Source organism: Monopterus albus, unplaced genomic scaffold (genome assembly GCF_001952655.1).
Source record: "Monopterus albus unplaced genomic scaffold, M_albus_1.0 scaffold99.1, whole genome shotgun sequence".
Taxonomy (NCBI): domain Eukaryota; kingdom Metazoa; phylum Chordata; class Actinopteri; order Synbranchiformes; family Synbranchidae; genus Monopterus; species Monopterus albus.
This window is the reverse complement of record NW_018127979.1, coordinates 1,792,555-1,807,358: the sequence shown is the minus strand read 5'-3', so window position 1 is coordinate 1,807,358 and position 14,804 is coordinate 1,792,555. Positions and strand designations below refer to the sequence as shown.

The 14,804-nt window shown below is 39.4% G+C and overlaps 1 protein-coding gene across 3 annotated transcripts in view; it reads right to left on the bottom strand.

Annotated features, from left to right (window-relative positions):
* abi3bpa (ABI family, member 3 (NESH) binding protein a) overlaps positions 1 to 7,503 on the bottom strand; it is a 33,917-nt gene extending 26,414 nt beyond the window's left edge. For all 3 annotated transcript variants that reach the window (XM_020609303.1, XM_020609304.1, XM_020609305.1), the window contains exon 1: positions 7,212 to 7,503. In XM_020609303.1, coding sequence (XP_020464959.1) covers positions 7,212 to 7,305 — 94 coding nt within the window. In that variant the 5' untranslated portion in view covers positions 7,306 to 7,503. The remainder of the gene's footprint in view (positions 1 to 7,211) is intronic.
* Positions 7,504 to 14,804: the final 7,301 nt, after the last annotated feature.

Here is a 14,804-nt window from a genome sequence, read left to right as displayed (position 1 = left end):
GATTTGTGTGGGAGTAAAGTTAAGGTGGCCTCCTTCCACTGTGTTGGCAAACGGCACTGAAGTAGATAAAGACGGAATTATTTCCTTAAACTTGGTAACAGCATTGCCAGATAGACATCTGCTGTAGTGGAATTCATCTTTTTAATAAATACCTGCGGTTAGTCTGCATAATGATGCAGCACACCATAGTCAACAAGCAACTACGTTTCTACAAGCACAATGCATAAAATATAATTTTTTCTCTCTCATTACTTGTCTCTGCTATGTGGCCTTCAAAACTAGCCAAGAACTGGGCATGCTAACAATTAGCCAGTTTGTAACAGGCACCAGAAAACTCAAATGAGTGCAGCTGGGCCAGGGGTGTAACTGATGACTGACAGTTGGCCAGTGCACATATAAAATATTAAATAATCACACCAGTGTACACTTGGATGAAATGGGGAGCAGTAGTGATAGAAAGATTTACTGTACAGGTTTGTCAAATAAAACCTGGTTTTATTAAATTATGATTATTTTAAGAATTAAGACCAAGTCAATAAATTCATTTATATTTCCATTTCCTCTTCACAGCGTGTCCTTGACTCATATTTCATCATTAAATGAAACAGTGGAATTTTGTATGAGAATACTTCTGGCACCACGCTTCAAACAAGTGCAACCAAACACTGGCTCCATCCCATCATGGTCCATCCAAAACCAAGCCCACACAGCACTTAGGGACTGTTACGACTTACCAGCATTTCCAGAGTAAAATAAATAAAGCCTCAGGAATGAATCCAGTCACGGTTGCGTTCATCAATCAGCTACAGTACAAAGGAAACCAATTGACATTTAGCTAGCCAGAAAAATAATGCTAAGCCACAGAGTTATGTTGCACACATCTGTATGGATGAACAGTGACAAAAATAATGATAAATTATTTGAATTTAAATTCATTCTGAGAGCAGCTTTACTAGTGACTCTGACATTGTCAAACTCATGAGATCATCGGTGATTTAAAACTGTATCAAAAGACATGTAACTGAAGTGAAGTTAAATCCATAATCTTACCCTTAGCTATGGATGGATTAATGGACCTGGCAGAGACAGAACCTGTGTGACTTAAAAGATTTATTATTGGAAAGTCAATACAATGACTACAAAAACATATACAGCTGTGAGGTGGCTGTGGCTTAGGAGGTAAAACGGGCTGTCCCCTAATCATAGGGATGGTGGTTCAATTCCTGGCTTCTCCGGTCCACATGTCAAGGGTGAAGCAAGTTGCACCTGCTGTGTGAGTGTGTGAACATCTGTGTGCATAAATGTTTGAATGGTCAAATAGTGTAAAGCACTACTAAGAGTCACAAAATGCCCATAAGGAGACAAAGAGGAGCAAATCAACGAAAGAGTCACCTGACAACTAGAGCAACAACAGATGAAAATCAACCAGAGACAAGCAGAATTACTACTACAAGATATGTAACAACTACTAAGAAGTGCAAAACTACTCAGTGACACAAAATGAGATGCAAATGACTACCAGGAAATGCAAAATAGCTACAAGACACCAAACCACCACAAGAAGACATGATGACCACAGCAATGCCAAAAAACAAACACACTCAGACCCAAAATGGCTTATAGTACTTGTGCGTTTCAGTTTGAGGGTCATTCTTTTACTGCATGTAGAAGGTGTGGGGGACCTTTTGTAGGTCTGTCCCAAGGGGCGCACTGTCTCATCATCTACTATATTAATCACTTATAAGGAAATGTTTAGACCAGCTGAAAAAAAAAATGCTACTATGCCATGGGATTACCAACAATAATCTGTATTTTAATTAAGTTCATCTATATGTTCTGGAGAGTTGATGATGCATTTTGGAATCAGCTTCACAAAAACATTCCCACTCATGATATGGGTGACAATTTACAGTATTATAAAATGTACTGTAATTGTAATAGTGAACACTAAACTCTTCAACAAAAACAACATGACAAAAGCAGTCTATGCTCCTCATGAAGGGAACATTCATCAGTGACTATTGTAAGAGCATATCCACGTGAGTGAGCCAATAAACAAACAATCAGTGATTTAACATTTCACCATTGTATTCATCCCATATTGCACTAAAAGCCAGACAATGTAATGCTGCAAGCCTGAAAAAAATCCCTCACACTGGAAAATCAATCTTGGCTCAGTGGAGTGGTTTTCTTGGATCATCAGCAGTGATGGATGATCCTTCGAAAACGGAGTAGGTTAATGGGATTGTCAGTGTAACGTGCTCTCTTCACTTTCAACTGTAGTGCAACATGATACTTTTATTAATGTCTGGTGTTTGAAAATAAATATTGGGTAAAACATTCCTTTGTACACTTTGTTAAGTTTTGGCACCAACATCCTGATTTAGGTGATCAAACCACAGAACTGCATCATGGCACCCATCTTACAGTCCTCTGCTTCTCTCCGCTCTTAGAGGACTGGATTAAAGTAAATGCTCTGAGAATAAACACACTGAGATCATCTCAAGACTTTTCCATTGAGGCTGATGTGTGAACTAATGAACTATAAATATCTGTAGCAAAACCTCAAAAAACTGGAATAAGACTACAAGGCTCGTGTTCTTTTTAAAATAGAGTATGCAATGGAAAATAACTTTTCTGCTGCTGTTGAAATGAATGCAGTAGTTCTGGTGGATGGAAGTGACAGAATTTTGAGCAGCTGAACATCACAGTGGGGGTGAGGGTATAAAATCTTCCTAATGGTGCAATATGTTCCTCTACATATTCCATGTGCCACACACGTACATATCCATTGAATCAATCAGAAAAATCTGTGATTGTAGAGGACATTCTTCCCACCACACACACATACACACACACACACAAAACGAACACAGCCCGGTAGCCCCAGCGTGTGCCTCTCATGCATTACTTGTCACAGAGATAATCTTCTGTAAACCTGCAAAACTGAGACTTTCATAAAACACCCAAATTCTGAAGGTATTTCCCAAATCATCATAGACTCTTCTAATGATGCGGAATCAAAAATAATTTGTTCCAGTTCAGAAAAAAATATATCATTTTGGTCAGTTTTTCGAGGTAAAACAACTTCTTTTCAGTTAAGATAAGACAGCAACAGGGCATGACGTTGTCTCTCACCATTTCTGGTGAAAGTCAATCTATGTTCACACAAAGCCAGAGTGACGACTTCATTTTCTGTCACCATCTGTGTTTATGAAATGAATGGACAGAGCCAAGAAACTGATTGAAATTATATTTTTCCTAGACTGAACCAGATTACTCTTGATTCCGCATTGTTAGACGAGTCTATGAGGGTTCGGAAAATACCTTAAGAATTTGGGTGGGTGTTTTGAAACAACGGTATGTGGTTAAAAGGGTAGATAAGGCCGTCCTCACAAACTGGGTGACTAGTGAGAGAGGCCACTGAGACACCTATAACTACTCTGAAGGAGCTACAAGCTTCAGCAGCTGAGATGGGAGAGACTCTGCATACAACAACTGTTGCCCGGGTTATTCACCAGTCAAAGCTTTATAGAAGAGCAGCAAAGAGAAAGCCACTGTAGAAGAAAACTCGTATTAAATCTTGACTAGAGTTCACCAAAAGGCATGTGGGAGATTCCATGGGCAAGTGGAAGAAAGTTCTTTGGTCTGATGAGACCAAAATGGTGCCTTTTGGCCGGCAGACACCAAACACTACACATCACCATCCCCACGGTGAAGCACGGTGGTGGCAGCATCATGCTGTGGGGATGCTTCTCGGCAGCCGGTCCTGGAAGGCTTGGAAAGGTAGAGGGTAAAATGAATGTGTCAAAATATAGGAAAATCCTGGAGGACAATCTTATTCAGTCTGCAAGAGAACTACAGTATGGGAAAAGATTCATTTTCCAGCAAGACAATGACCCGAAGCATACAGTGAAAGCTACACAGAAATGGTTTAAAAACAACAGGGTCAGTGTTTTAGAGTAGCCGAGTCAAAGCCCAGACCTCAATCCAATAAAGAATTTGTGGCTAGACTTGAAAAGCGCTGTTCACGCCCGATCCCCATGCAACCTGGCAGAGCTTGAGCACTTTTGCAAAGAATAATGGAGTAAAATTGCAGTGTCCAGATGTGCAAGCCTGATTGAGGCCTATCCACACAGACTCAGTGCTGTGATTGCAGCCAAAGGTGCATCTACTAAATACTGACTTGAAGGGGGTGAATATTTATGCAATCACTTAATTCCCATTACATATTTTTATTTAATTGACATTACTTTGTAGAAATCTGTTTTCACTTTGATATTAGAGGTTTCTTTTATAAAAAAAATGTCATAAAAGCCAAATTATATTGACCATGACTGATTTATAAAATCAATAAAAGGGCAAAACATCCAAGGGGGTTAATACTTTTTAATAGGCACTGTATTTCTTTGACACTTGTATCAGCCTGACAGAGCAACCGCTGTTTTCTTTCCCTGTGGCACTACTTCACTCAGTCTCTGCTGTCTTACATGTTTTCAGCCATCCATCCATCAATCTCCTACAGTGCTTTTAATTAATTTGCTCTTCCCCTAGCCTTCTAAATTTCCCTCACATTAATCTGTACATGAAATGAGGCCATGCTTAGCCTGTAGTTTAAAGGGGACCATATATTGCTCTTGAGTTTGTTAGTGATCAATTATTTGTTGTATTAAAAGATTTTAAACTTGATCACATTTACCTGCCTCATATTAAATGCTGAAAGAAAAATGCTTTAAAGCACAAACACATTAAAAGCCTAGGGAATAACAGATTAACGAACAGTGCATAGACTAGTCAAGTCAATCTATTATGCTATATCTGAGGCAAAAATAAGCACACTTTTTCCATTACATTTCATTCTAAAACTGTGAGCTTGATCCAAGAAGAACAGAGATTAAACTATCCTCCTAAAGCAAAGCACACATAGCTCCTTTCATCTAGCTCCAAAAGCTACACACTGAGATTTGTCTGCAAGCCATGTTCAGTCAGCAATTTATGCACTGGAAGCAGCCTTCTCCTCTGGGCTTACCTCTGTAAACCGACTCCAGGCTGCCCATCTCAAATTATTTTTACTACAATGAAAGGCACCTAAGTTTAACTTGCAAAACAGAGCATGGCTGCAAAGCATAGACTGCGAGATGGAAAACAGAATTCAATGTGCATGTGTTAAGTGTGTGTGTGATTTGACACAGCAGTGAGACGATCTGTAAAACTGTGGAAAATTTGCTGCTTTCCAAGAATATCATGAGAACCCTTATTGGACAGAGGGGACAGGATACGCCATAATCTACTCATTAAAACTGATCCAATGTTTTATGAAAAGAAAACACAGCATAAGACGTGATTAGGCGCTCAGACACTGGTTATCTTCAAACTTTTAATTAAAAAAAAAAAACTCCAAAGTGACTTGGTTTGTGAATGTTTTATATAGTGCAAAAATGATGTGATAACCTTCATGTTGCTGTTGCTATTTTGGAAATATATTGCTTGCGCTGTTTAATTGGAAAGACTCTCTTCAGAGGATTTACCAAAAAAAAAAAAAGAGGTGTAATGTTGTAATAAAACAAATGTTTTGTCTGATGCAACAAATAAAAATATTTTGCTGACCTATAAACTCAGACTGTATTCTTGATGGGCACAGTGCCAGGAAATCCATCTCATGAGATTGCATACAAGCTTGTCCCCTGACCGCCAACTTGGAAACACTTATTAAAATTTTTGGGCAGAAACTGCCTCATTTCACTGTGTCTGTCTGCATATCTCATTTGTATCTCAATTGTAAAAACAGAGCTCACACACACTTTTAAAGCCTGGCAGGTGGCCCACAACAGCAAATTCGATTTTCCTTTTAGGACGAGATACTTTTATTGTCATTGTACGAAACATACAATGAAATTTAGATGCACTTCAGGGTACCACTATATAAATACAATAAAACAATACTCACTCTGTGCCAGCATATACACTTTAGTGAGGTAATTACACTTAAAAGAAAATCAATAAATATTGTACAGTAAAACATGTCCTCAACAAGAGTTAGACTTAGGGTTCAACAACATTTCACAAAATCAGAATCAAACTACTTCATTTTGTGAGACCACATCCTTTCAAATCCCCTACTGAATCTGTTTAAGTGCTTTGCGCCTTTAATCATCAGTTCAGGTACAAAATACTTCACAAGTCACAAATGTAATCAGCTAATAGAATTCACTCTACTCCTCTTGTTCACCCAGTTTCACTATACTTGTGCACTGAATTAGACTTTTGTGCACCACAACAATAAGACACAGTTTGCTTTGTTTTCTGGACACAGAAAACAGGTCTGTGGGAAAACGCAAGGCAGAGCTTCATTAAATCCAAATGTGGCAACCACAAGTAGTAACAGTACAGCATGTTAGCAGATATCAATATAAATGGAGGAGGAAATACGCCTGAGGATGAGAATTTGGGGATTTCTGCAAATTAAAAACCACAAAAACATTTTCATTGTTTCAAACGAGGCACTTCCAACTTTGTGATGCTATTAATGAGATTTAAATGCATCTATCACAAAATATACTAAAATTTAGATGGTCATCTCCATATGGTGACAAAGCCCTTAATCTTGTCATTTATCCTTGAAAACGATATCCCAAGGCATAATGTTTTTCCAAGGCTATCAGGAGTTTGGCAGGATGCGCAGAAAGGTCATAGGAAAGCCATCAGTTCATCACAGGGCTAACCTAGAATTACAGTGATGTTCACATTCAATCATAGAGTAAGAGCATCTCAAGTCTTCAGCCCAACTGACTTGCATGGATCTTAAGACTGCGAGAGGACTCAGACAAGCAGAGAAAACCCATGATGACTGAGTAATATGCATCAGTTAAAAGTGTCTCCTGAATTGGATGCCTCAGGGTAAAGCAATCAAATGCAGGTGTCACCACCTTGGCTGTGGCTCAGGAGGTAGAGCCGGTCGTTTCCTAACCGGAGGATTAGCGGTTTGATTCCCGGCTTGTCCAGTCAACATGTCGAGGTGTCCTTGAGCAAGACACTGAACCCCCAGTTGCTCCCGGTGATGTCACCGGTGTGTGAATGCATGAGTGCTTGGGAGTGCGAATGGGTGAATGGCCGAATAATGTGAAAGCACTTTGAGTGTGCTCTAAAAGCATAGAAAGGCGCTATACAAGTATAAGACCATTTAAGACCATTTACCACAATTCACCACTTACCTCTGCTCCTGTGGGGAGTCAAGCCACTAGACAGAACTATCCCAGCAATGAAGACCATGAAAAGAAGGACCAGAAAGTTGTGCGAATGCATCATCTCTGATGTGCCAGACTCTGAGTCTCAGGTGAAACGAGCTGCTGCAATCTGATTGCAGACAGAGGAACACGAAGAGGTCACTTAGTGTTACTTTGCTGACTGTATGAATCTTGAGTAACGGGCATGTGCTGCAGCTGCAGAAGTCAGGCTGGATGTTTGTGGGGTGGCCGGACTACTACTCTCAGGACTAGTGCAGCTCACTGGATCGGACTTGTGGGCTGCTCCTGCACCATCTATACCTCAATAATGGAGGGAGGGGACAGATAGAAGCAGACACACCCACTCTCCTTTCCCTGCCCCATCTCTCCTTGTCTTTTCACTCACTCTGGAAAAGAAGAGAGAGTTTTCTCTAAGCTTCACTCCCTCCTCAACCTTTTTTTTCTTTTTTCCCCTGCTTAATCTGGTGTGTCCCCAGACTCCCTACCACTCCTGCCTTCCATCTGCAGAGGCCTTTTGGCATTTTTCTTTGTTTATTTTATCTTCCCCTTCATAATCAGGATATGATTTACATGTAGCTTCAGAAATCAGATTATTTATATCCACATACAAATGATTCTAATAGTATCCAGGTTTCCAATTGTCTCTGCACGAACCTTATCACCAAACAACACATCAGTACTGGATGATTCAGCAAAACCCTAGATTACTCTCATTGTCAATGGTTTTTCTACTTAATGTAAATGTTTTTATGGTTGAGGTTAGGGAAATACTGTGGCAATGGCAAATATCATATGGGTAAGGTATAGTTATGGTCAGCCAACTAAAGCAGTACTTGAGTAGAACAGTCAGACATGTTACTTGCAGATCCAGCACCCTGACCTTCACACCCCTACTTTCCACCTACTTACAGGGCAGGCCTTCACTTCCCATGCTGGCAATGAATGCTGACACTGGACTGTAGAGACAGGTGACAAATGAAAAGAAAAACCAACATAAAGTGTCTCAGTAAAGTGTTGGGCTAGCATGTGCCACCAAAACAGTTTCAGTGCACCTTGGCATTGAGGTGTCTGAACTCTACTGGAGGGATGAACACCATTCTTCCAAAAGATATTCCCTCATTTGGTGTTATGACGATGGTGGCTGAGATGTGTTCAGTTGGGTTGAGATCTGGTGACTGCAAAGGCCACAGCATATGATTCACATAGTTTTTATCTTCATCAAACCATTCACTGATCCCTCATGCACTATGGATGGAGGCATTGTCATCCTGGAAAAGACCACTACCATCACGTTAGAAATGTTCCATCACAACTCTCCCTAACCGCAGGTGGCAGCATCTATATTCGCCATTCAGAAAGGAAAAGAACAAGAGCTAGGCTGCGGATATGCAATCTGTAAACAAAGCAGCTCTTGTTCACAACAACTGCTGTTTTAGCTGCTTCTAATTGAGAATACGTCTAATAAGTAGGTGCAAATGGCACTGCCAGTCTTTGCCCTTGAAGAAAGGAGGATGTGAAAGTGAAAAACAAGGAGAAACTGCACAAAATGGGTGAAATCATGGATACTACAAAGACAAGCTGAAGGAGCCTTCCTGAACTGTTCTCTTGTTGTGCATCGAATCACTAAGCTGAACAGCCAATCTGAGTGGTCTCTCTTGCTGACAAGGTCTGCTGCCGATTGAACATGCCGAATCTGCCAAAAAGCTGCAGACAGGGTCCAACTAGTTCCAATGGTGCAGGACACACCACGAAGACAAGGGCGACATATGCTCACCAACGGTGAGCCAAAGGTCTGCACTGCAAGTGGCATAATGAAAGAAAGAATACAACAAAAATAATTATTATGCATCAAAACATATGGTCCGGACCAATAGAAGTGAGAGTTTCATGTGTATAACATGTGCAGTACATTGCAAGAAATGACAAAGACAGTTTAATGCTGACAAGTCAAAAACACTCCTGCACTGATCACCAGAAACCTGATAATGCACAGAGCAGCAACAGATCTCCACAGAATGAGCTGACTTCCATATTTTAGTCAATGTGATTTAACACAGACACACAATTCCCTCAATCACATCAACCACATGTATCCAAAAATTATGATTACATATAGTGGCTGCCATTATATTCCATGGAAACAATGTCTTTCATCATCCTATCTATAAATATATTTTCTGCCAATGGCAGACTACACATTAACATCACGTGCACCACAGGCCAGCCGATAAAACGTGCCATTTGTAGCCATGTGTCGTACATTCATACAAAATTTTCTGATGCATGACAAACACAAGAAGACAGCATTTCATCAAGAGCTTTCTTTGAAGTCAAACTCACAGTATATCATTGTTTACAGCCAGTGAGTTCAGTTTTTATCCCTTTTATGTGCAAATGTTCAAGTATTTCTGAGAGCCAGAACTGGTCCTCAAGGACGGGACATGTGTGTGCGTTAGTGCAAGGCGCACACATGTCTGCTTGCACGTGCATGTATTCCAGTATCTCCACCCTCCAATGTAGTTGATTATAACCCACATGTCATCACATGAGACAGGAAATGATGTTATGTGCCAGAGGAGGTGTGTCTCCTAAGGAAGTCCCTGAACAGATTGTTGCAGTGGAACCCTGACCTTTATCACGTCAAAACCCATTAAACACAGATGAATCTAAGACTGCACCCAGTGAAAATGATTTTGAAAACGTGTGGAGTCCAAGCAAGTCACAACAACACAGGGATGAGGGGAAATAAAGCTAACCACATTGACATTATAATCTTGTTTTTCCCAAGAATCAATCTTTACTTACGTACAAGTGTAAATCCTCAATTACAAGTAAAATTTGTGCATTCAAAATGCTACTAGCACAGAAATATCAGCAAAACACCTGACTGGGAACAGCAATGACATATGAACACCTTTTTAGAGTGATGTGGCAAACAGCTGCATATTTACTGAAGACATCCAACAGTAGATGCACAATAATAACAATAATAATAACAACAATAATAATAATAATAGGATTCTGCTTTTAGTTTTAGTTTCCTGAGGGAAATATCCTCTTTAGATACTAAATGCTCCATGCTAGATGTTCGCCGGTTAATAACAGTGTTCAGTTGGTTTTAGAGCTTTCTCTGCTGGGCAAAAAAAAAAAAAAAAAACTACCTTGTGTGACTGAAAACAAACACTAAAGTTACAGAGCAGACAGATAAACAATGACCTATAAATCATTTTAAAGCTCTGTGAAAGCTGAGGGGAAATGCACATTTGGGTGGGAAATCTTTCATCACTAAGAGCAACTATTTTCAGACAGTAAAAATGTTTTCATATCCTCATCTAAGCCATTATTAGTGTGAAGTATCAGTTACAGATGTTTACATCAAAAGTAAAATGTTCTACAATAAAATGGATCCTGTGACTGCCACACTATTAAATATTATTTGCCTGTTAAAAGTGATGCATCAGTTTATAACTACACTATTGTAGTGGGTTGAGGTTGGAACTATATGTAATTATTTAGTAAATTTATTTGATTTTGTCTCGTGGCTCACACAGATCCCAGGTCCCTCTTAGGGGTCAGAACATAAATCTGAGATGCCTGTGGGCCTCACAGTGATTTCCAATCACCGTCAGACAGGGGCCAGAAAAAAATGCTGCGTCCCTAATAAAGATCTGTGTGCAGGAACCTTGACTTTCACAGGATTGTGAGTTCGTCCAGCCTCTTTGTTCTAGAGAGCACTTGTTTAATATTTGTTGGAGTTAAAAAGCTGACCTGTCTACACAAAATGGAAACCCAGTCATCTATCCGAGATAGAAACACTCATGCCCTATGGATGGAGATACTGTCATCCTTGAAAAGACCATTACCATCAGGATGGAAATGTTTCACTGTAGCATAAAGGTGACCACTCAGAACAAGTGTACTGATGTGTAGTAACCAATCCCTATTAGGGCAGAGACACACCAAGCCAACAAGAAATAAACGGCAGCGACGTTGGACAACTGTTGCGTCACTTGACATCACTTTTGTCTGGGTCAGTCGGGTGAAAAAAGTGGCACTTGAACACATTGCACACACACACTACAGCCAACTAGTATGAACGTTCTGTGCCTGTGTGAGAAATAACTCTCCGTGGCAGCATCTGTAGTCACCATTCAGAAAGGGAAAGAAGAAGAGCTAGGCTGTGTATATACAATCTGTAAACAAGCAGCAGTTCTCGTTCACAGCAGCTGCTGTTTATAGCTGCTTCTAATCTGGAATATGTCAAATAAGAAGTTGCAAACGGCACTGGTGTTCTCTGCCCTCAAAGAAAAGAGGTTGCAGAGGCAAAAAACAATATTTATTTTATGGTGACAAAATGCTCAAGTGTACAAAAACTGACCACAATGTACAGGACCTGAAATTGTCTTGGTGCTTCCCAGTGGTTGATCTCTATCAGAAAGCACAGAGAGCAATGCATGCTGATAGCTCCTCCACATCTTCCATAGATCAGACTGCACTGCACTGATTTCCACTTAGACATTTGATAATTGCTCAAAAAACAAATTTAAAAATGCCATAATTACATAAAAAATATTCCACATAGTGGTTTCAACATCCAGCAGCAAATGTTTCAGTTTATTAGACTTGTATCCCTGCAGCTCTGAAGAAAAAAAGCACTTTTATACACAAGTAGATTTTCATCATAAGGATACAAGCCTTTGTTGATCTGGATGGGTCATGGCTGCTTTTGCCATCAAAGTTCCTCTTCGTTCCTCTTCTTCATTGTATTGTTTTTCAACACATAATCAGCCCCATCTGCCAACATATACTTTTCCAGCTGTGTGGTGCATCAGGGATGGCTACCAAATAATGTTACATCTTCATACACTCACATTTTATTTTGTGTATGTCAATTTCCATAAAGTTGGTGAAATCGACAGTATGATTGTCTCATAATAGCCACCATGCTCCCTTAAGAGGAATCACCTTTACTCAGATGGAAAACTACTCAGCGATGGCCTTGTTCAAATTCTTCCCATAATGATACTGACATGCTGAAATTTTAAAATCATGATTTTTTTTGCATGCTCCTCAATTGCTTTATTCCAGCAGGTACAGGTGATTGGAAATTGTTTGCTGCTGTGGCCAAAAGCAGAAAGTCTGTCACAGCTCAGTCAAGTGCACAAGTTTCCTAGGTTGGACTGGTTGTGATTTTGAGAATGGAAAATGATGATTTAGTTTTTTTTTCCACTCACTTTTTCCAGTCCAATGATGCCATGAATGGAATGTCTTAAGTTACAGTGCTCCATACCAGGTAGGAGCAGTTGGAGAATGAAAATGTTGCAAGCATTAAAAGATATATTCATAGCTCTCATGCTCCGTTTCATGCCACACCATAGAAATCTTTTATGTCAACACTATATGAACATAAGTTTTTAAAGATTATTTGGAATGTTATAAGAGTGTGACTGCTGACCCTGCTCCATTTTTGTAAATGTATGATGTGCTTCTCAGTGTATGTGGTAGTTTACCACGTGTGGTCTTCCTGCCAGATAAACATGCTCTGCAGGTTATAGTGAAGTGGAAAATATTATGTGATTTCTTATGAATAGAGGCCAAAAGATCATTCTGTTGTGCAGTTCACACACACACACACACACACTTTTTCATCTGTAGATAAGAGCCTATCATGCACAAAAGCACAAAAAGATAGTTTACACACCCACATCAATTAGATGCTTCCTTTAATTTAGCTCAGATTTTCACACAAGCACAGAGAAAAGAATGCAGAAAGGTTCTTCAGTGTGCAACAGTCTTTCGGTTTCATGGTTCAGACTTTCTAACTGTTCACCAACAATGAAAGTCAATCAATTTTTTTAAAACAGGTTTACCAAGTAGTTACCTTTAAAATAAACTCCTATGGTTATAGAATACAAAACACTACATAATGAATTAACATCTGTTGCACAGTACAATTAAATCATTATAGGTCATTGTAGTGTAAAGCTCACTGCTAAAGAGGTTTTAAAAAGAGTTTTACAAGTTGTTGTAGTCCCATTTGACCAATATTAATAAGTTATTGTTTACCATTATGTTATTCCATTTGAATATTTGCGTATGGTTCTGTCAGTCAAGTGTTTGTCATATGCACAGTGAGGAAATGTGTTTCCCTGTACAATGAAATACTTACTTTGCCATCTACATGAATGCCACACAATATAAATAAAATATAAAGTAGATACATAGGTGACACAAAATCTAAGGCACTTTAAAACATCCAATGAAACAAGCATAATGAAAAATACAACAAGAACACAATGTAGTGGAGCGAGAATGTATGCTACATGGGAGCTGTGTGTGCAAATAGTCAGCAGTGAGTGTACTTAAAGCCGTGAATGTGTGTATGATTTTGTTTTCGGTGGTTAAACCTATGGGACTAAATGTTGAGGTTTGCAGAGAAACAAATCTGATTACCGATTACAAGTACACCTCTTTGAAAGAACTTAATTGATACTAATAGTTGATGAATATCTAAAAGATCAGAGCCATGAAACTGAAGGACTATCGCAGGCTGAAGAAAACATACCCAAAACATTTGTGGGTTCTTTCCCGTGCTGACGTAGAACAAAATGAACTAAATAAAAGATGACGTCATTCAACGGGTGTCTGAATCCTCGTGTCCTTTTTTGGTTCTGATTGTGGTCATATGCACCACAACTGTGCTACTGTCTTCTCTTTATCTTATTATAATACTTATATTAAGTCATATATTTCAAAAATGGCACCATACTAACTGGATCCATGCTGAGGGTGATGCTATTGCTAATTAATCTAACATTGCTCAGCAACTACAGGGTATTAAATCTAGACACTCACCCACACACAAACAAGTGAACATCATGTATCTTTACACAAACTGTTGCAAAACAAAAACCAATAACAATAACATAATTCACAGTGTTCAAAATGTTTACACCACAATTCAGGACAAGTAATGAGAGCCACAGCCACAATATGACGATGTTTGATGGACACGTTATTGTTATTGCTAACTGCTAACTGCCATGTGGCAATCAGTAAATCTTTTGTCTGAAAATCCATGGGGGCAGCAGTGATGTAGATGATGAAGCAGAAGAATTTAGGGGGATTAGAGGACATAGAAAAGAGACAAATATAATTCATCCACTCTAAATGTGTCTCAGAGAGCAGAGGAGTGCAACCAAAAGCTCAATGTGGTTCTCATTTTGTGTGCCTTGTGTGTGTGTGTGTGTGTGTGTGTATGCTCCCTATGTGCCTGTGCAGGCGTGCATACTTTATGTATGTGCATGTTGGGATGAATCCTCCATCTGAAAGATAAATAACCAGATTACATGGGGCGATCAGGCCTACATCTTAGAACTGACAGCAGATAGGATACCAGACAAATCGACAGGCATAAAGCAAAAATCTGGCTTTGATACGGCAATGCAAAAACACACATCAGGCTCATTCGCACTTTTTAAACACTTTCTCCTCTGCTACTGCACCATTATTTAGCTGCTAATTGTTTCTTTTTCAAACTCCTGCAATAGAAATGGGATG